Genomic DNA, 23,369 nt, shown 5'->3' with positions numbered 1-23,369 from the left:
AAAAGAAAATGTTAAGAAAATCATAAGGAAGAGAAAATACATTTACTATTCATAAAATGGATCACCATAATGTCTTTATCTTTGTAGTCTTCGCACTGAAGAGGAGGAGGAGTTGTTAGTATTGCTGTCTCTTCAGTGGTAGAGGCAGAACAGGTCGGGAGGTGGAAGGGGAGGCAGGAGAGGCAGACACACTTGATTTAGGTTTACAGAAATATATCATAATTTCTGCCTTTTATTTTTTTCATATCTCTAAAAGCATTTCTATACAATACCAATCCTTTTTCCACCATTTACTTTAGTTTCAATGCCCACATCACCCATGTCGTAAAAGCATCCAAAGCAGTCTTGTATAATTGGAACCCTTCTGCCAGACAGTCTAATGTCCACCTGTTTTCTGGTACTGTTTCCTCTATATCTTCCTCACTGCCTGGCACTGGTTAAGAAGCACTTATCTTCATCAAATCCTCTTCTGTTAATTCCTCTGGTGTGGCATCTATTAGCTCTTAAGATTTCTCCAAGATCCACATCTTAAAACCCTTCACCTACCACCTTTTCTGCCACATCCACAATCTCTTTCAGGACTTCCTTGACTGGCTCTGCACCAAATCCAGTGAAATCATGCGCCAACACTGGACACAATTTTGCTCCCCCCCCAAGGAATTTATTGTTTTGACCTTGACGTCTTTCATGGCTTTTTCTGTAATAATGGTGTCTTCAATGATGCAATCCTTCCAGACATTCATGATGTTCTATATGGGTTCTCTTCCCTAGCAATCCTTTCCATAGAGTACGATGTGTAATGAGGCTCAAAGGTCTCTATGACCCCCTGACCTGGAAGCTGAATTAGAGATGTGTTTAGGGGCAAGTACACCACTTCAATGCCTTCACTGTTGAATTCATGAGGCTCTGGGTGGCCAGCGGAATTGTCCAAAATTCAAAAGAACTTTAAAAGGCAGCCCCTTACTGACAATAGTACGCTGACTTCGGGGACAAAGCATCGATCAAACCAAACTAGAAAAAAGGTTCTCATTGTCCAGGCCATCTTGCTGTACAACTGAAAGACTGGAAGCTGGTGTTTATCTTTTCAAGACTCAGGGATTAGTAGGTTTATAGATATGGGCAGTCCTGATCATAAACCTGATTTATATTTGCATAAAACAGCAGAGTTAGCCTATCCGTGCCTTAAATGCTGGTGCTTGCTTCTTTTCCTTACTAATAAATGTCCTTTATGGCATTTTCCCCTCCCAGAATAGGGTGCTTTCATCCGCATTAAAGACCTGTTCACACAGATGAACTTTCTCCTCAATGATTTTCTTAATGGCATCTGGGAACTCATCTGTTGTCTCTTGCTTAGCAGCTGTTTTTCCTGTTATCTTGACACTTTTTAAAGCCAAACCTTTTTCTTACACTATCAAACCATCCTTTGCTGGCAATAAATTCTCCAGCTTTAGATCTTTCACTTTCCTCTTGCTTTAAGTTGTCATATAATGACTTTGCTTTAACTCAAATGATATTAGAGTTTATAGGTATGCCTTTCTCATAGTAATCCTGCACCCACATAAAAGCTGCAACTTCAACAGGTGATAAACAGGTAATTCGCAAAAGGTGCAAGGTTTTTGTAACTGGTGGCATAGCTGCAGAGGTGGCTTCACCAATTTCTCGTAATGTCATGACTTATCTCTGTTTCTTGGAAGCACTTCCATTATCACTAGTGGAATTCCCATGGGTTTCCTGGTACTACTCAAGGTTTACAGTTCATACTAAACACAATGAAAAATACTTAAGAACTGTGAGAGATCACTTTTTACCACAGTAAGGCAATTTACCAAAGACACAAAAAGCTCATTTGAGATGATGAGAGTCACAAAGCATTTAAAGTGAATACTCGCAACACTTGAGCTCACCATAATAGTAACAGGAGGCAGCTATGAAATTACTGCAGTGGTGCACTATGTATTACTATGTACTACAGTTAAGGTTTAATACTGAATCTTGACATCTGTTGACACTTCTCTTGACTGTGAACGGCACCATGTACATTAAGTGTTTTCAAGTATAATGTTTGATACATTTTCACTTATGATTTTTTTTTTTGCTATATTTTATGGTAGTAAATGAGAAAACAGGCTAGCATGTACATACATTTTTTGCATTATATCTAATTTTTCCAATTTTTTTCAACATTTCAGGCTACGTGGTTCATCTGTGCATTTTTTCAAATTGCTGCAAATCTCCAAAAAATTTTCCAATAGATTTTTTTTTTTTTTTGAAAAAAATCCACTTCAAAAAGTGGACCTGCACAGTTCAAATCTGTGTAGTATATGCTATGATCAGGGGAAAAGTGTACTTTGGAAGAATGTATGTTGTGGATGGTTAAGATTGGTCTTTTCGGTCAACTAGCCTACCATGGTATTCTCATAAAAAGAACTTAAATCAAATTAAGATAATTTGATAATACCACTGAATACACTGATACTACTGAATACTGAATACTACTACTGAATACACACATCAAACTATGAAGATTAATCCTATAAATATTTCTAGCAAAAAAAGCAAAAACAAATCAACCTCAAGATATGTATTCAAAGACAAACAATTTTTAAAACAAAAGGATCCTTAGGTCATTTACACTAACTCCCTGGTTTTGTAAATGTGGTAATAGATACAGAGAGGTCAGAACTAACTTTCTGAAAAACACAGCTTCTAACTCAGTGCTTTTTCCCAGTTTAATACCTTTTCAGAACTGAAGTGGCTTACAGAATGATCAGAATAAATCTAATAGGTCAGTAAAAGTTTCAGTACTACACACTGATCTATTTGCTATATTATAGGTGAACTCATTTGCTTAGTATAAAATGAGCTAAATATTATTGGATACACTTAGCAATAAAAGTCAATGTTAAATAACTTTTTCTGATCATGACACTAATAGTCCAGTATACTTTCAAAAATCTCCTTTTCTGTACAGGTTTTCAATACCACACAATTAAGGAAAATGAGAAAGATTCCATGGTTTAATATTATACAAATACGGATTTTAGTTTATATTTAACCAGCTCATTTTAAAAAAATAAAATCTATCAACAGAATTTACACAAAACTTTTATTCCAAGGAATTAATTTCATCAAGTTAATGGGAAATGTTTATGATCTGTGAGTTTACTTGTTGAATAAACTATTAGGGTAATAAAGAATAGGCTATCTGGGAAATAAAAAGCAGCAGGTACCTTAACAAAATGCCAATACTTTTTGTTGGACACAATACTAACAGTATTCCTAGTTTTTTCTTTTCGTTTTTGGGACACGGTCTCACTCTGTCACCCAGGCTGGAGTGCAGTGGCGCGATCTCAGCTCACTGCAATTTCTGCCTCCCAGGCTCGATTCTCGTGCCTCAGCCTCCCAAGTAGCTGGGATTACAGGAGACTGCATATTCCCAACTAATTTTTTGTATTTTTAGTAGAGATGCGGTTTCACCATGTTGGCCAGGCTGGTCTTAAACTCCTGACCTCAGGTGATTCACCCGTCTCAGCCTCCCAAAGTGTTGGGATTACAGGCATGAGTCACCACGCCCAGTCCTAGTTTTTTCAATAGCAAATTAGGGTCCACATTTCCATATAGTTTTACTAATATAAGAAAAAAAAAAATTAATGGCCCAGAAAACTAGTAATTTATTTTTCATTTCCCGTTAAAAAAAAAACAACAAAAACTCTAGGAGTAGTGCAATTATTATTTCTAAAAATATTAAAGGGTTAAGTAACAACAAGGAGCCAATCCAAGGAAGGGAGGCAGAGGGAAGAGATGGGGAAAGAGAAACCGGGAGGGAAGGAGAACTGAGAACACAAAAGCGTCTGGATAATTTCTTATGAGATGTCACCCTCCAAAATCCCTTTTAATGTCTATCTAAGGACCCCTAAATATGAACTTTACGTTTTTATTATCTTAGAAATATCAGTTAGGTGTTTTTAATTTTATGCTTAAATAAAATTTCTAACAACCAATAACCTATTCCTCATAAACATCACAATAACTTAAAATAAACTGACAAAAAAGGACAAGGCCCAAATCTAAGGTCTGGAAATTACTTACTGCAGGTACCAATAATTTCTTCACTTCTTCAACTGCTCTCTTCAATTTGATTTCTGCTCTGTTCTGAGCATCTTCCACAGTGATTAGTACATGTAAATCTTCATTTAGATGCTCCCAATTGGGCTTGCCTCTATTTTGCTCCTCCTAAAAAATTTACAGAGTACACAATTAAAATTTTTCTCTTTAAAGAGAGTACATCTTTCATAATAGTAACCTGTTGTCAATTATTTAAGCTGTGTTTGCATTATTTTGCTATGATGGCATTACAAGTCTTGGAATTATTTTCCTGGGTCCTCAAAGCTTGGTTGAATGTGATACTACTGGGTCAAATGATAATTAATTCAACAAGTATTTGCTGAGTACGTACTTTCTACCAGGCACAGAACCAAATGCTTACAAGATCAGCCCCTAGTGTGCTCCTATGCACTAAGAAACATAGATCTGATACTGTCCTTACATTACCATGAAAAACACTTTGAGAAACATATCATTATTTCTACATTTTACTTATGAGTAAACAGAAGGTCATCAAGGTTAGGGAGGTTACTTCTCAATGTCACACAGCTAACAGGCTGTCAATTTAGGAGCTGAATCAAAGTTTTCATTCTCTAATTCAGTGATCTGCCCACTTCATTACAACTGCTTTTAATGATATTGGTTGTCCTCAGCATTAGAAAAGGTATTTTGCATATAGATGTTATTGTGTAAGATGACTGCCACTTGTTTTAAGTACTTCATACGGTAATTATGAAAATAGTTTTATCTACATTCCCATCAGACCATACTTTAAAATTAACTGTAAGGCTACTCTTTAATTATATCAAGTCATAAACACTAGTTTCATAGAGAATATCTGTATTTCATTTCCTTAATGTCTTCTAGTAAGAAATATCCCCATGCTGAAAACCTGGTCAAGCTACAGGGAGGTTAAATAGAGTTGGTCAGAATTTCAGAATCGCTGTTTTTAGAGAAAGTGTTTTTAAATAAAATGAGAATATAAATAGTATATACATGGCATATATAAATGCACCTGGCACAGCGCAAGGTACCAGACAAACAATAAATATCTGCTGTTGCTGGACCTTTATTTTAGAAGTTACCATTTACCTAATTGCTAGATTCCAATAAAAGAAAATAAAGCAGGCATAATAAAACTGCTTTCTGCAACAATTCACACAGATTTTAACAGTAAATGCTTCTGCTTTATTTTTAATTAATACATCTTTAGGATGAAAATGTATCCACATATTTTAAGGGAATACAGAAAAAAAAAAAAAAAATCAGACACAATCCTATGCTGGGCCGTCTATGTATTTCCAAAGAGTGAACTCTGAGTCAGCACAGTATTTTACAGGGGTACCATCCGTCCAACACTATGTGAACCACCAGCTCAGAATATCTGACTGTTTCAACATAAGGTCACATTACATTCTTTTTGATGATGTCATATCTTTACAAAGCTAGGTTTTTAGCGGTTGCTGTAATAAAAATCAAGTCCATACAAAAATCCATGTGGAATAAGAAAAGAGGGTGGCAGTATAAAAATCTGATTCCAAAGTTTGAGAATTTAAACAGCACCCATGAAAATACAAATGCTATTAGTAAAAATGTGGTTATTTACAAATAAAATGCATAGTCTGTTTCAATTCACTATTTTTAATATAAATACTAATTGTTCATAGAGTAAATATTTAATAAACAGAATTCTGAAATATTTCTTTTTGACTAGGGTACACCATGCAAACTAACGGGGAAACCAAGGAGTCAATGAATCAAGAAATTGGAAACCTCAGGGTTATCTGTATGGCAAGAAATAAAATGTGTATTAATATCTCTACTGTGGCAAGAAAAATTAGTTTTGTTATCCAGATTTCAATTGTCATGTTCAAGAATGCTAACAGTATTTTCTCAGCAAAATTCGTATTTCTATTTATTTATTTATTTATTTATTTATTTATTATCTTTTTTGGAGAGAGACCTACAAAAGCTACTAGTCTGTCATTATTTGGTGGGCCTAAAAGTACACCTATTTGCCTAAATGCATATGTATGAGGGACTTCTGCTTCCAGGCAAGATACAGTAACAGGAACCAGATTCATCTTCCTGCTGAAACAACCAAAAAACTGGCAAAACACATAAACAAGTTTCAAGCCACTGGACATCAGACAACTAAGGACAAATGATGCAAAGAGTTGGAAAAAACTGAGGTAAGTCTGTGACTACCCCCACTCACTGGCTTGAGAGTCTCCAGACAACTCCATGAGGAGACTAAACAAGAGTCCAGGGAAACCGAGGCAGCCAGAGCTCACAGGGTCCTGGAAGAGCTGCCACTCAAATATTCAGCTGAACACTGATCATTGCATACTCAAGAGGAAATTCCAGAGGCCAGGGAAGGAACCACCCAAAAGGATTCCAGGTCAAAGTGCCTGGCTCCAGAAAAGAACAAGACTGAAAGACCTGAATGATACCCCGTGGGTAAGGTACACAGAAAGGTCTTGCCTCAGTGGTAGGAAATAACTAAACCTAATCTGAGCATTGTTCCAGTACAACTAAATACATTTTAAAAGTAAGACCAAATGCCTCAAATTATTTCCAACTAACTTAAATGTGTCCCAGGACAAAGCTCAAAGATATTTATAGGAATATAAAAATATCCATCCAACAAGGTAAAAGTCTAGCATACAATTAGAATTTAACAAGCATGCAAAGCAGCAAGAAAAATGCAATACATAATGAGACCGTCTCCCCAACCAATCAAGCCACTCAAACCAATCTAGAAGTGATACAGATGTTATTACAGACAAAGACATTAAAAGCTCTGTGTGTGTGTGTGTGTGTCAAACACTAATGCATATAAACACTAATACAATGAAAATGGAGGAACATTTATAATAAAATATATTTGAGAAAAGCTTAAGAATAAAAACCAAAATTGTGACTTGCCACAGAAACCTTTATACATGGAGAAAAGCCAGAGAATTTAAAAGGAATAATTATTTTCATGATAGAAACAAAGTTGCAGTATTTGCCATTTTGCTTTATTGCAGGAATACATTTTTAAGGTGTAAAACACCTTGGCCAACGCATACTTTTATTAACTCAACAACTTAAATGATAATTAAAAATATAAAAACAGGAGAAAGCTACATCTACCCTGTTGGCTTCAAACTAAACATTTTTGCTTACACTTTTAAGAACAATTGAAAGAGCAAAAACTTTCAAAGATGGAGAAATTAATGGAATTGTGTACTTCCACTCCCACCAAAAATTTTTCTATAACACTGTAGAGTTTAATATGTACAAACTCGGCCAGGCACGGTGGCTCATGCCTGTAATCCCAGCACTTTGCGGGCCGAGGCAGGAGGAATGCTTGAGCCCAGGAGTTCAAGGCCAGTGTGGGAAACACAGTGAGACCCTGTGTCTATTATAAATAAATAAGATGTCCAAATTCCTAAGAAATAAGAAAATGGGAAAGGAAGCCATTTAAAAATTAAGAATCTAGAAAGCAGATGGTTAACTTAAAAGTTAGCAGACTCTAGTTAAGAAACGTATTTCTTCGCAATCCCCCTAATCCCCCCCTCCCCCGCTCCAAAAACACTGAGGACATGGGCAGCAGTGAAAATCGGGGTGAGGGTGGGGGCTGAGATTGTAGGACTAGATGAACTCTCATTGAAATAGTAGCTCAATCCCCATATCCCCTATCCACAAATGGCTAGCTATCAAGCATCCCCTAATTCCCAGCAACAGACCAGAAACTGATTCCAAAAGGAAGTAGAACACTCGCTGAAACTGCATTAGAACAGTTGACAGGGTAACTTCCACACTGACGGCTGGGCTGGCCGGCCATCTCCCCTGCTCCACATGCAGAGCAAGGGAACCCAGGCCCACATCTTGGGGACAGGAGACTTGAACAACTGACCCTGGCTTCAGAGAGTTAAGAAAAAACACTACAATGCTGAAACAAGTAAAGAATGCTCTATTTAAAAATTCTGAATACAAATAGAAACTCCTGCAACTAAAAATATGAGAGAAAAGATGAAACACTTGATAGAAGGTTGGAAGACAAACTGAGGAACTCTCCCTCTAAGTAGCAAAAGACAGAGATAAAAAAAAAAACCGGTGCAGAACTGTGTAATAGTAGAGGACTAGTCCAAGAGGTTCAGAAACCGAAATGACAGATGTCCAACTACCAATATAAAGAAAAAGAAAGCAGAGGGAGAAAAAACATCAATGTTATACATTTTACGCAAAACTGGGGGATGTGAGCTTCCAGATGAAAAGGACCCTGAGTTTTCACCACAAGGAATAAATGAAGTGGACACTTCAAAAATCAAACAATGTAGCAACTGAAAGTAAACACTAAAAGCACCTCTTTTCCATATCAGGCCTCAGAAAATCTTTCATCCATGCAAGTGTCCCACAAAAAAAGGCTTTGAGGTCATGCTACCCAGAAGCCACATTTATTCTACTGTAGTCCATTCCAGCTCAAGAAGAGTTAAAGTACATTCCTTCAGTTAATTTGGAGCTTAGTAATTATTTAATACAAACACTATTTCTCCCTGTGATTTCATTCTGTTTCTTAAGCAGATTATAAAGGCAATCTGGGATTGGCAAATTTTATAGAGAAATCAATAAAACACACTCCAAAAGGTCCTCTTTTAGTCATAAAGTAAGTATAGATACAATTATAGGATGGTTACTTCTGAACTCAAAATATCCATAGTAACAATCCACTCGCAAAACCCATTTTATCACTTTAATAAATAAATCAGGACACAGAAAACGTTGAAATAAGCAGACAGGAGGGATGACGATATGGATGCACACCAAAAATGCTTTATTTATCAGTAACTGTGTTCTATGAGGCATTTATTTGTTTCTTTTTACAATTATGTTTCAAATAATCTTTCAGGGGTTAATAGCTGAGATACTGATGTGGAAACAAATAGCTCATGACTACTATAATGCCTGTTTTACAGTTACTAAAAAGCAGTATCATTTCATAATATATGTGCCACTAAATCTTCAGCAATATAGAAGAACACAGTTTTGCATCAATATAATCCCAAATTTACATTTTCCAGCACAGTACTGTCCCCTGATTTCTGTACCTCCAAATTCAACTGCCAACTAGAAATGTGTACTTCAATCTCTAAAGCAGCCTGAACTCCACATATCCAAACTGCGGTTCACACCTCCCTGCTTCAAATCTGTCCACAATTACGTCTTAGCTATTACTCACCCTGAATGAATTTTCTGAATCAGCGTGGATTTTTAGAACTTGCGGCTTTATAGAAAATCTCTGAAACACAGTCATGGCTTACTTGTGCTTTAACAGAGACTGCCTGCTGCACATATACCCATTCATGTCTATCCACACTAACCTGAAGTGCTGTGTTCATTCACTTTCCATGACAGGCTCAGATTTGCTCCATGCTATATATTGGCCATTCCCCAAACATGGATTTTGATACCCGTAAGTTTATGGAAGCCATCACCTACATCTACAATGCCTCCTTTCTCCTTCTTTAATACTTACTTTTCTTCTTTTTTTTTTCTGTATCATATAGTAACTTAGTTATCTGTGCATTGTCTTTTTCTAGCTATTAGAAAGTCTGCTCTAAGTTGAATATCAGAATCATCTCATTGATTTTCATACTCTTGACAGTATGTACACATTGATTTTACACATATCTGGCTCTAAACAAGTATTTACCGAATTGAATAACTGAACTTTTATGATTGAAGAGCATCATTAAAATCAAATATCAAACTGTGCATGAATATGCTGCAGCTTTCCCATAGTGCTCTGCTGTACTCATGATTATTGCATCTGTTTAGATAATCCCTCATATATTCGCCCTTGCTCATGTATCTTGGTTTCTGGGACTGCTTCTTTCTTTCTCCTTGGTGACCAGCTGTAAATGACAATTTTTACTCCATTTCTTGTTCTCTTACTTCTAGTCAATTCTCCCAGATTTTCTACAATAATGCTTATGAGGTCCGGTTTTCACACCCCATCAAAGACTGCTTTTCTTTTACTCTAAAACCTCAATGCTACCGTGTTTTGACGTATCAGAACAAGAAACAAGATGGGTCAAAAGTATTTTTTAAACTGCAAGACTCAAATTCTATCTCAATATAACAGCAAAGTGACAGCAAAGGCAAATTACATACAAATACTGTATGTATAAATATGTTCAGAGCTCAAAACCACTAACCTTCCATCTTTTAAGGTAGGGTGCAATAACCAGAGAGGTTCCAAGGAAATGGAAAATAGCTTTATTTATACAGCAAATTAAAATTTAGTAGCATATTAAGCAACTTTATAATTCATTCACACTTGATGGCAGAGCAGATAGTCACAATTATTTTTTTTTATTTTTATTTTTGAGATGGAGTCTCATAGTCGCCCAGGCTGGAGTGCAGTGGCCGGATCTCAGCTCACTGCAAGCTCCGCCTCCTGGGTTTACGCCATTCTCCTGCCTCAGCCTCCCGAGTAGCTGGGACTACAGGCACCTGCCAACTCGCCCGGCTAGTTTTTTGTATTTTTTAGTAGAGACGGGTTTTCGCCGTGTTAGCCAGGACGGTCTCGATCTCCTGACCTCGCGATCCACCCGTCTCGGCCTCCCAAAGTGCTGGGATTACAGGCTTGAGCCACCGCGCCCGGCCCATAGTCACAATTATTAATGATTCTTTATTATGGTCTATATTCTTGACAAGTATACTATGGTGAGATAAATTAGCCTAAGGTGATGATAAACAAACTTAAAAATGAAAATGATGATGGCAACTAAGCTTTTATCAAACACTTACTGCTTGCCAAGGACGACGCTAAGCAATATAAATACATCACCTCATTCAATCCTCATTAAGTTACATGAACATGGGACTATCGGTCTTACCAACATTTCACATGATTTAGTCAAGTCAGGCAGTAAGTGTACCACCAAGCTACCATACCTAGCCAGAGCAACTTTAGAGTATGCACCCTCAACAACTAATTCCTAGCACAACATATCACCTACATGAGAAATTGTCCTAAAACAGCATCATAAAGTAGTGAAAAACCAGAAACAGAACACAGAATAGTGGAATCTCTAGAATTTTTTACTTTACCTTTTTACCTTTAAATATTTTTGTGTAGAATTCTAAGCACATCTTGTCCTCACAGAATTCTAGAGCTGGTGGGGACTTTGAAGGCAGATAAAGGGGTAGATGAGATTATTCAGTAGATTTGGTTTTGTCTTTCTGCACTTGTCCTATCTCCTAACTTCATGCCAAGTATTCTTTCTCCATAAATGAATCTCTGAGTAAGTCACATCCAGAATTATGTCAAGAACTGGGAGAAAAACATCTGCTATAACAGATCTCTTTGCACCTACAAAAATGTTTTCCCCCTAAATGAGAGATTCACCTATCAAATTACAATGATACACATATACAAAAAGGATAAATCTGTAGCTACTTCACTTACATAAAATTCCTCTAGTCTTCAAAGTTTTGAATAGGTGAGGTTAAAACTAAAATTAGATCTTAATATACAATGCACATTTCCAACATTGTTACTAAGTTAGGACTAATTAACCCCCTTGTTTGTAACTAAATTTTACTACTTTTCAATAAAATAGCTTCCATTTCATTTTTGAAGCCACTGTATACAGTGATGTAAAACTACAAAGTAAAAGAATAGTCTCAATATTTGAGAAACTACTTTTGTTTTGGATTTTTGAAAAACTTTATGAGTCAGTGCCTTATGAAGTTTAAAAGTATGCTCTAATTACAGTATCTGTTTGAACAAAGGGATTCTGTAACATGAAGCATTGGAGCATACTGACTGTCCCACCCCTGCTGACAGACTCTTTTAGTTATACATTGGTAGTCAAGCAAATGAGCATAAGACTGCTGCTCCTACTGTGCTCTTGTGAAAGTTCACACGCCAAAACTTCTCCAAACAGAATTCAAAAGTGTTACATACTGACGCAAACCAAGGTTCCAATAACATGCTTACTGTGAATATATACATTTTAAGACAAATATTAAAGCTTAGACATATTACCATCTCCAGTTGTACATATAATCTTAGATTAGTTTAAGAAATGTTCACTGAGAAACTGGGCATAAGGTAGATTTCATACAATTTAATTTCTCACTGACTCAGTTACAAAAGCAGACCTCAAAAAACTTTTAAAAACTTGAACATGAGTCCAACAAAAACTACATTTTCAAAGCAAATTATTTTTTAATAAAATATGAAAATTAGGATAATTTTATATTCAGTCCGTTGAAATCATCTAGGAAAGTCATTCAGCAGGCATTCAACAAATACTTATTAAATGAAGCACAAAGGAACAAGTTGCTAAATTCAAGTAATTTTATTGTGTTAAGCCAAATAATTTCCAATTTAAAAACAACAGGACTACAACATCTATCTCCTACAGACACAGTACTTATTGACTGTCAGGTCTGTCTTCCAATTTTCATACATTAATTACACTAACTTAATTGCTAATTACTTTATGTCTAAACTAAATTTATGTAACCCCAGTACTAGCCAAATAATACTATTCTGGCCCCAGAATGACCAAAATGAGTGAGATTTCTCTGATATGAGCTAGTTTTAGCATGCAGAAACTGGACAAGATCAGTTGAAAAGTTGAGTATGATCTTGATGAAACACAGTTAAGGCTGAGAAGAGTGAATTAAATATATACAAAAAGTTTCCCATAAAAAGACAAAAATCATCAAGTGATTTGTTATTTCCCAACAACTTTAAAGCTGACTAATATTTAACAAAAATAGTGATGATAGAAATAAATGATTGTTGGGAAATCCTTTTATAATAGAAACTTTGGGCTGAGTTTCTGTTGCTAACAAGCACCCATATAAAATCAGTTACTGCCCATCGAAGCACAAAATATTTCCTCACAGCATTAAAATAATCCTTTCACTAATTCATATGTGAGATTTTGTACACTAGGTCTTATTCTCACCATCATCTAGGGACACAAGATAATTAAAAGGCACAGAAAAATGAAATAACTTTTAGAATGTGATGTTTTAAAATACTCAATTGAATATTTACTGATAGTATACCGGGGAAAAATACACAAATAAAAGACTAACATTTCTACCTATACTCATTTTCCTCCCTAAATCATCAAAATCCCAGTTTCAATAATCATCTTTCAATCAAATTTATCCCTCCCAGACAGGATGTTCCCTGAATACTCCCATTCTATTATTTTTTCTTTTGACATCATCAGTATGGTATATATGATTCCTAAAAAGTTTCAAGAAGTATGGAAGCAGACTCATCTCCATATCCTTTAGCACAGACTTTTTAGTAAGTGCTCCCTAGAGCACAGCATGAGATACAAAAATAAAGTTAGTGCAGTCAGTATCAACCAAAACAAAAAAATAACATATAGGGCTTTACACTCAGCACTTGATATTCATAAAATAACTTAATCCTTTCAACAATCTTAGAGGTAGGCATTATTATAATCACCTATTTCTCATTTAAAAATGAGATAAACTAATGGGCAGAAACCTAACCCAATGTACTCAGTTAAACTGACTTCAGATGACACTGTCTGCCTTTGAAGACCTGAAAACTACCTATTAAGAAGAAAGGCTAAATACAATACTTAAAAGCCAACATAATGAAGATTATAACTATATCATTGAAAATGATAAGAAACAAGATGGCCAGGCGTGGTGGCTCACGTCGTAATGCCAGCACTTTGGGTGGCCGAGGCGGGGGATCACGAGGTCAGGAGTTTGAGACCAGCCTAGCCAACATGGCGAAACCCCATTTCTATCAAAAATACAAAAATTAGCCAGGTGTGGTGGCAGGTGCCTGTAATTCCAGCTACTCGGGAGGCTGAGGCAGGAGAACTGCTTGAATTCAGGAGGCAGAGGCTGCAGTGAGCTGCGCCACTGCACTCCAACCTGGGTGACAAGAGCAAGACTCCGTCAAGAAAGAAAGGAAGGGAAAGGAGGGAAAGGGGAGAGAGAGAGAGACAAAGAGAGAGAAAGAGGGAGGGAGGAAGGGGGAAGAAAGAGGGGGAGGGAGAGAGGCAGAGAGAGAGAGAGAAAAGGGAAAAAAAAAAGGAAACAAGATGTTTTGAAAAATGCAGATACAGCCTGTCTCAAGCAAAGGTCATTAACAGGTTCACGTACTGTTTTAAGTTTTAAGGAGAGAGTGAGAATGGCAGCACATGGTTCACTGTGCAAATGCTCCATTTTTCAGAGGGAATTTTATTTAGCTATAAATCCCACAGAGATTCAACACAAAACAATTGTTTTATAGTAGTATTTTAAAAATGCAAATGTTTAATATTCATTTTCTGATACTCTAAGGAATTTACGATACCACACTTACTAACCACCTAACAGCTGTTTAGTGTTAGGCAAAATGCTTGAACTCATCTATGCCTCAGTTTCCTCATCTACAAAAGAGAGATAAATATAGTACTAACATCTCAGAGCTACGCTGAGTTTTAAGTGTTCGGATAGCACATAGAGTAGTACCCATCATGTAAGAGCTCTGAAATTAATATTACCATAATGTAACTATGGTATGGACAGGCTGGAATCTAGAATAGATGATTGTAGAAAATTAAACACAAACACTGGGAAGGGATGACTGAACAACAAATGACATGACATGACTAGCGGTTATAATTTAGAAAAATAAAATTGGAAATGCACTTTCAGAATAAAAAGTGCTAGCTTAAGATAATTTATTTTTTAACCAACTTAGTTAATAAAAATATATTAACCATTACATGAAAATAAAATTATTTTTAAATATAAAAAAGCTTAATAAAGACACAACTGTAATCTTTGGGGTTTTAGACTGGAAGAGAGTTCAGCTGATCAAAGCACTAAACTGCCCTCCATTAAGGGTTTGGATTAGAAATGACACATAAAGGAGGACCGCTACAGTTTCCTGGAAAGTGGGATAAACCGTGACTATTATTATGTCACAAGCAGTACACAACGAACAGTAAAGGGAATTTATAAAAACTTAATGAAATTGAAGGATGAGTTCAAATACTACCCATTCCTTAACTGTCTTCCACTACCCTACTCTATCCAAATTCATTCTCCCTAAGCCCCGCTTTGCTTCCATTCAATCTTATGGCTCTAAAATGATACTTATGATCATACTTTAATATTCCAGTGTACGTAACAGTAAGCTCTAGAAGCAAAGATTGCTCCTTTTAATTTTTTGTGTTATTCACAAGGCATTAAAAAAGAAAAGTTTGGTAAATAACCAGTAGCTATTTCTCTTCCGTCCTGCACAGATCTGAACCTGCACTTCTTTTATATTTTCATCAGTTTTTAAAATATTAATTTCTGTAGTTGTCTCATTTTTGTATAAACAAAGTAGCTCTGAATTCTACAAATGAAATCATGTCAAATACAAAGATACTAGTTTCTCAACATATATTCATACTACCATAATTAACATGCTACAAACTCATTTAAAAAGAACTATAGAATCCATGGTTTCTGTAATTATGCATTTATTCAACAAATGCTAAACTGCCCTCCTATATTAGGAACCATTTCCCTAAAATATCCACCATTTGTTATTAAATTTCTATTTAATTTGTTATTTGTTATTAAATTTCTAGAACATAAACTGAAAATAGCAAGTAACATAAAATATACTGATTACATGATTACTACGCTCCTATGCCATATGATGCTTTCTCGTGCATTCTACATATGTATTTTTCTACATTAGTTAGGGAAAATAAATACCTGAAAAATTCAAGATTTACTTTAAAAACTCAGGCAATACTGAAAGAGTATTTTACCTGCCTTCTGTGAAATTAAAATGAAAAACACAAAACTAAAGGACTGAACCAGAGTCCCATGATCTACCACCACAAGCAAAGTAAGAATTATGCTGAAGGATCCACTACCGTCTGCCCTACTTCCTCCTCAAGCAAAAGATCACACGATTTCCAAAATGTAAGAGAGCAACAGCGCATAGCTCATTACGTTACAAAAGGTGTTTCATCCTTGGAATGTTAAGATAGAAGACTAACAGGAGTTCTTTCCATTATTTGTAGTTGGTAGGCTGCAATGTCCTATTCAACCTAGTGGCACTGTGGATATCTGTAGCGTTCGTACTGCCCAAATATTAATTCACAGCTGTCTTCATGTAATCCTGCACACATCAGTGAAAAGCAGTGACAGAAACACAACTGTGTAGAATAATGACTCTAGCTTATGACAATGTCCAGGAATATGTATTTATGTGTGTATGGAAGAGCTATGTTGGCATAAATGAACTTGGAGATCCTCGGCAAGGCAACAGGCACATATTCTATAATTCTACGGGGCTTGCCACAGTGCTAAACACTTATCCAGTACTCGTATTTGCCGACTGATAACCGGAATGTCAAAAGTTTGCTCCAAACCCTGAATTTTCATTTGCTCACGGGAGAACAGAGACAAAATGAAGAGAACTGGTTACTCAGAAACAAACACACAAAAAAGTCTCTCCCCACACTCCATACCCCCCAAAAATCTTTGGCAAAAACCTCCTCCTTCACAATAAATATTAAAAGGAGCTTGTACATTAAACACACAAAATTGGTGCCAGGGAGGAAATCAAAGAACATGCAGGGCAGGGGCAGGTAAACCCATTTAGTAAACATAAGCTAAATATAAGTCAAAAAAGGACCAGGTTACCAGATTGACCTTAACCTTCTAGAAATAGCTGTGTATCATCTAATAACACCTAAATTTATATCCCTCACTCATCAATGAAAATATCCTTTAATATCAATCAACAAAATAAAGGGAGATACTATTTAGGAAAAAGAGTTAGTTATCTAGTGTGATGGCTTTGCGGTGTGTCAGCTTAGCTAGGCTACACTAGAGTTTCCAGAATTTCGTTTCCTGTATGCTTCCAGTTGGGATGGTCTATAAGGTATACTTTTTTAAGAGGTGGACTATAAATGGGAAATAGTGGCCATTTGGTAGCATACATATACCTTCTTCACTTGATCCTGGGAGGTGGAGGTTGCAATGAACCAAGATCAAGCCACTGCACTCCAGCCTGAGCCAAAGAGCTAGAGAATGTCTCAAAAACAAAAATAAAAAAAAACAAACAAAATCTAGATACTGTTGTGAGAAATTCTGCAGATGTAATTAAGAAAAGTAATCAACTGAATTTAAGTTAATCAACAAGGAGATTACCCTGGGTTAATCTGACTTATTCCATTAGAAGTCTTTAAAAGAGAGCTTTGGTCTTTTCTAAGCTCAGATATTCCAAACACCAACTGGGTTTACAACTGTGCCCTCTGGATCTTCCTTCCTTACTGCCTGCTTGTGGACTCTAGACTAGTCAGCATGAACTATGCAAGCAAATTCCTCATAATAAGGGAGAAAGAGAGAGCGAGAGAGAGCTAGAGTGAGTGTGTGTGTGTGTGTGTGTGTGTGTGTGTGTGTCTCCTACTGCTTCTCTGGTTGAAACTTGATAAGCTTTTCTTTAGTGCTTCACCTTCATAAAAATTCTAAAATAAAACTTAAAACATCCCATTAAGCCACTAACATCATTTATACATAATTACAGCTCATGGCATGAACCCAAGAGGCTAACCTTATAAGTGTTTCAAAAGTTACAGTATGGTTAGGAGTATTTTTAAGCCAAGTAAGTTAAAATCTATTCCAGAATGTCAAATACTCTAGCCTACACCTCTACACTAGTAAGAATGCAAGTAGTATTCATTTCAGTATGAAAACATATTTTATTTAATAAACATACTAATCCAATAAATATTATGGAAAATAGTTAAGACCAGAAAAACAAAAAGCATTCTTGAAGTAAGTCATCAATGTATTAAAGGTATATTGAAAGACTACAAAAGCCCCTCAAGCTTAATTTGAAATGAACCTTTAGGCCAGGCATGATGGCTCAATGCCTGTAATCCCAGCACTTCGGAAGGCCAAGGCGGGTGGATCGTGAGGTCAAGAGATCAAGACCATCCTGGCCAACATGGTGAAACCCCGTCTTTACTAAAAATACAAAAATCAGCAGGGCATGGTGGCGCGTGCCTATAGTCCCAGCTACTCGGGAGGCTGAGGCAGGAGAATCACTTGAACCTAGGAGGTGGAAGTTGCAGTGACCAAAGATGATGTTACTACACTCCAGTCTGGGCAACAGAGCCAGACTCCGTCTCAAAGAAATAATAATAATAAAATAAGCTTTAGAAACTCTACATTTTTCCCAAAAAAGGCCCCATAATTGAGTTGCAAGCAACAGGTAGACACCAAGGGGTACAACGTATGTATGTCGTTGAGAGTCATGTGTGCACATATGTATTTTAGATTTTCTAAAAATAGTCTGTACTCCTAAGGAAAGACGTTAATAAAGGACCCATAGAACAATATTAATCTTAGTTTACCTTAACACCCTAGAATATAACCACATTTAGTTACTATCCCATCAAAAGGTATTCTCTTTAAAAATAATCAGATTACGTCACAAGGAGGTGACAGATTTGAAAGATAAATAATCAGATTATACCACAAAGAGGTGACAGATTTGAGATAAAAATAAAAAGTGAAAAGCTTTGATTACACAGCAAATGTCAATTGTTGGACTTATTTTGTACCTTAAATAGAAAACAGGTGCTAATTACCTATGCCAGAAAAAGTCAAATATTCAATATTTAAAGTGCTTCCTGAAAGTTTAATAAACTAAAAAGAAGATCACTTGAAATTCCACTTCATATATAGAATGACCTATTACCATTATCATTATGTCTAAGTTTCCCTATTGTTATAACACACCAATACATTTTTATCACTAATCAAAAATATATAGAATAATTTAAAACTATTTTTATGAATTTTATTCTATCAAGATGTAGTAATACATTAAATCAAGTGTATTTGATCAAATTTAATCATTTTCATTGCCCCAAAAATATTCCACTACACGAAGAACCACAACTTATACTTCCATCTCTCCATTTATGGCCATTTATATTGATTCTAATTTATTATTATTATAAACAATCCTGCAGTGAATATCCTCATACCCATCTTCCAAAACACATGTGACAAGAGTTTAAGAAACTGACACACAATGAAATTTTCACAAACGGGACCTTCTTAAAAAAACAAACACACTATTAGCAGACAGTGCCAAATTGCTTTCCAACATGGCTGTGTGTATTTACACTGACCTCACTGTGTGGGAGTTCATATTTAGACATAGCTTTGATAATGTAACATTGAAGGCATCAAATGGTACATTATTCTCATTAAATATAAATGTGCATTCCCTTGAGTATTAATAAGGTAAAGCATCTTTTCAAATGTTCACTGTTCATTCAGGTTTTCTGTCCTGTGAATTGCCTATTCACACACTTTGTTCATTTTTAATTGAATTTGTGATCTTTAAAAATTGTTTTTGAACGAGTTTTTAATATATTCTAAATACACACATTTTGTTACATATATTGCAAATACACTTCCTCTCTGTGGCTTGTCTTTTAAATGGGGTATGGTGACTTTTGCATAAAAAGGATTTTTTAAATACATTTCAATGTAGTTACAGCTACTGATATTGCTTTGTAAGTTTTGTAGTCAGTAATCCTGCTTTACACTGAAGTCACACATGTATCTCCTATGTTTTCTTCCAGTGGTTGAGTTTTTTGCTCTTCATTTTTGGGTGTGTGATCCATCAGAAGATTTTTGCATATCCAAATTCAACTACCCTAGCATCATTTATTAAATTCATGCTTCCCACTTCTCATGTACATTTCTCTCCATCTACCTCTTTCCACAATATACACATACATATCCTAGTAAAATAGCTTAGTCTAATTCCATTAGTCAACATGCTTATCCCTCAGTCATATAGACAATTATGAAACTGATAGCAATTAAATGCTCTGAAAGCACTCCTCCATTTTTCTTTTAGAACTGTCCCAATTACCAATGGGCAATTTTACTATCTTAAGAATTCTGTAATCAATTTATTAAATTTCACCAGGAAAAAAGTTAGGATTTCTAACTAGATTTTACTATATAGATTCGAAAATATGTATCTTTAAGATAAAAAGTTGTATCAGTTTTCAAATTTATAGCTCAAAAGCTGTTTGTTGCATTTTCCATGATTTTTTAAATACTTACAGTATTTCAAAAATTTGGCCCTTGATTTCACTTACTTACAGTGTGTCACCTATTCTAAGACATTTCTTAAAAAGTATTTTAAGGTTTTTTTGAAACCTGATGTCTCACTAATGCCATAAGCTAGGCAGCAGTAGGCCACAGGTGTTCCTGTCTAACCACTGTTGGGTGAGCTCTGAGCAGCCCTCAATGTTCCCACTGAGTGTGCCAGAGTGCAAGGGTTATCCATCTCCTCTGGCTGAGCAGTTTCTGCAGTGACACAGGCAACTTTGAGGAGGTCAAGGGTATAGGACTGTCTTGTCTGCTTCTTGCTCAGAAAGTGCGGGGACCTTGGTCCTCGACTCCTCTTCTGAAATCCAGCCCACCAAGAGCAGGTGTTGTCTGGCCTCTGCATTACCCTGTGCACGCCGGGGCTCAGGGCATCAGTACAAGTATGCTGACACTCTGCTACCATTTTTGCTGCAAATAATAAAGCATGGCTTCTGATTCAGGAGTCCTGGGTCTTCTGCCAGCATCCATGAAACTGTGGTGGCAAGCTAGCTTATCTTACAAGTAAGACAAAAATCTCAACTGCTTCACATTTCTTGACAACAAAGTGTATGAAAACTTGCAATGGCCTGGGAAGAAATTCTAGAGGAGAATAGTAAGTTTACTTTAAGTTTAATGAGGCACTCTTTTAAAAATGCTGCATCATTAAACATTCCTGGTAGTATAGATTGCTGTATGTTATGAAAAACATGACTAAAAATTGATACTGAACTCTGCGAAAAAGTCTTAGGCATTCACTAATTTCACTTACATTTTTCTTTTAATGTATACCATGAGATACAGTGAAATGACAGGACTAAATAAGTTTAGAAAAAGCCTATTTCATATATAAATAAAAACTCTGTGAACTGCAAGTTCTCTGTCGATTTATCTGCTTTTTTGTTTTGTGTGTTTTATGTATCATCAAGTTTAGTTCTACTTGCTTTTTCTTAATCAGTTTTATAAAGGTTATCTCATTTGTAAATTTTCAAAGAAACTTTCTTCATTTTAGTTAATCATCAATACATAGTCGTCCTCCTCTTATCCACAAGCGATATGTTCCAAGACCTGCAGTGGACGCTTGAAGCCGTGGACAGTACCAAACACTATATATGCTACATTTTTTCCTATTAACACATGCTTATGATAAAGTTTAATTTATAAATTAAGCACAGTAAGAGATGAACAATAAAATAGAGAATAACAATACACTGTAATGTAAGTTGTGAGAATGTGATCTCTCAAAATATCTTGTACTGTATGTACCACAGGTAACTGAAACCATGAAAAGCAAAACTGGATAAGGAAGGACTACTATATAATTTTCAATACATTTTCTATTTATTAATTTTTCCTCTTTGCTTTTAATCTACCCTACTGTTCTTTCCAGATTCTTAAGTTAAAACATACATCCTTTATGGCCAACTCTTAGTTTTTAATTTCCAGCTTGATTCCACTATGATTAAAGAATACATTGTGAATAATTTCAGATGTCTGAAATTTCCTGAAGCTTTATGGACCAGCACATGGTCAACTGGACATGTTCCATGTACACTTTAAAAGAATGTAAATTGTGTCATTGTTGGATGCAACGTTCTTTTTGATAATTAGATAAATGAAGTATGCTACTTGTGTAGTTCAGACCATCTTTATCCTTACCGAGTTTCTGTCTTGCTTGTTTTATCAGTTATTAGGAGTTGTGTGAACAGTATGACTGTGGACTTGTGAGTTTCTACTTTTAGTTCTGGTAATTTTTGCTTTATATATTTTCAAGTTATGTTACTTGATACACAGAGACTTAGGATCATGATCTCTTCCTGCTGGAATGACCTTTGTATATACTTTAGAACTTTCTATATTAAAAAGTAAGGAAGTCTTCTTCCTTTTCATTCTGTAAGCCTTTTATTTTGTTTTATGGCTTTACTGCACTTGCTAGGACCTTTAGTATAAGTTGGAATAGAAAGGGTAAAATCAAACATCCTTGGCTTGTCTGTGACCTTAGGAGGAAGACACTGAGAATTTTACTGCTGAGTATATGTCTTTTCATAAATTGAATTTATCAAACTGAGGAAGTTTCCTTCTATTCTTAGTTTGCTGGGAGGTTTTATCATATATGTGTATTGAATTTTGTCAAATACTTTTTGATGCTCCTAGATATAATCATGCAGTTTTTCACTTCCATTCTATTGTTATGATGAACTGCACTGATTAGTTTCAAGACGTTAAACTAAACTTGCATTCTCAAAATATACCTCTCTTGGTAATGCAGTATCTTATTTATCGTTAATTTAATTTGCTCATATTTTGTTTAAAATTTTTACATCTATATCCATGAAGAATACTGATTCTTTGTTTTGCTGTTATCTTTGTTGAATTTTGGTGTAACAGTAACAATAGTTGTTATCAATTTGTGATAATGAGTTAAGAAGTACTCTCATTTTTTTTTGTCTTAATGGAAGACTTTACATAAGATTCACAATATTTCTTTCTGGAAGTTTGATAACATTTATTAGTGTGGTCATTTAGGCTTTACATTTTCCTGGTGGAATAATTTTTAATTGCAAATTCAAGTTCTCTAATCGATACAGGGATACTAAAATTTTCTATTACTCCTTGGTAATAATTTGTGTTTTCCAAAGAACTTATTCTTTTTCAACTAAGTTGTCTAATTTACTGGCTTAAAGCTGTTTATGATATTCTCTTAAAAAGCCTTTTAATGTTCATATGATCGACAGTGATGTCTCCTATTTTATTTTAGATATTGGTAATTAGTGTCTTCTCTCTTGTTCTGGATTAGTCTAATTAGAGCTTTATCTTAATTATCTTTTCCAAAAACTCTTTGTAGTTTCATTATTTTTCTCTACTTGTCCGTATTCTATTTCAATAATTTATTATTATTATTTCCTTTTTTATTACATTGGGTTTACCTTGCTGTTTTCTTTACATGTTTAAATTAGGTAGGAAATTAGATAATTGTAGTTTTATTCCAACATAAACATTTATGTATATAAATTTCCTCCAAACACTGCTTTAGCTTCATCTCATAAATTGTTATCTTGCATTTCCACAATCACTGGGTCCAA

General features: G+C 35.4%; 1 protein-coding gene across 7 annotated transcripts in view; it reads right to left on the bottom strand.

The window, feature by feature from the left end:
- The window catches only part of QKI (QKI, KH domain containing RNA binding), a 159,291-nt gene that overhangs the window by 38,095 nt on the left and 97,827 nt on the right, over positions 1 to 23,369 (bottom strand). For all 7 annotated transcript variants that reach the window (XR_002733995.1, XM_023223637.1, XM_023223638.1 and 4 more), the window contains exon 4: positions 4,090 to 4,233. Coding sequence is in view for 6 of the 7 variants with exons in the window: in XM_023223637.1 (XP_023079405.1) it covers positions 4,090 to 4,233 (144 nt within the window). In the remaining variant the exon portion in view is untranslated. The remainder of the gene's footprint in view (positions 1 to 4,089; positions 4,234 to 23,369) is intronic.

The sequence above is a fragment of the Piliocolobus tephrosceles genome, chromosome 5 (assembly GCF_002776525.5).
Source record: "Piliocolobus tephrosceles isolate RC106 chromosome 5, ASM277652v3, whole genome shotgun sequence".
Taxonomy (NCBI): Eukaryota; Metazoa; Chordata; class Mammalia; order Primates; family Cercopithecidae; genus Piliocolobus; species Piliocolobus tephrosceles.
The sequence above is the reverse complement of the archived record's forward strand: the minus strand, read 5'-3'. Positions and strand labels throughout refer to the sequence as shown.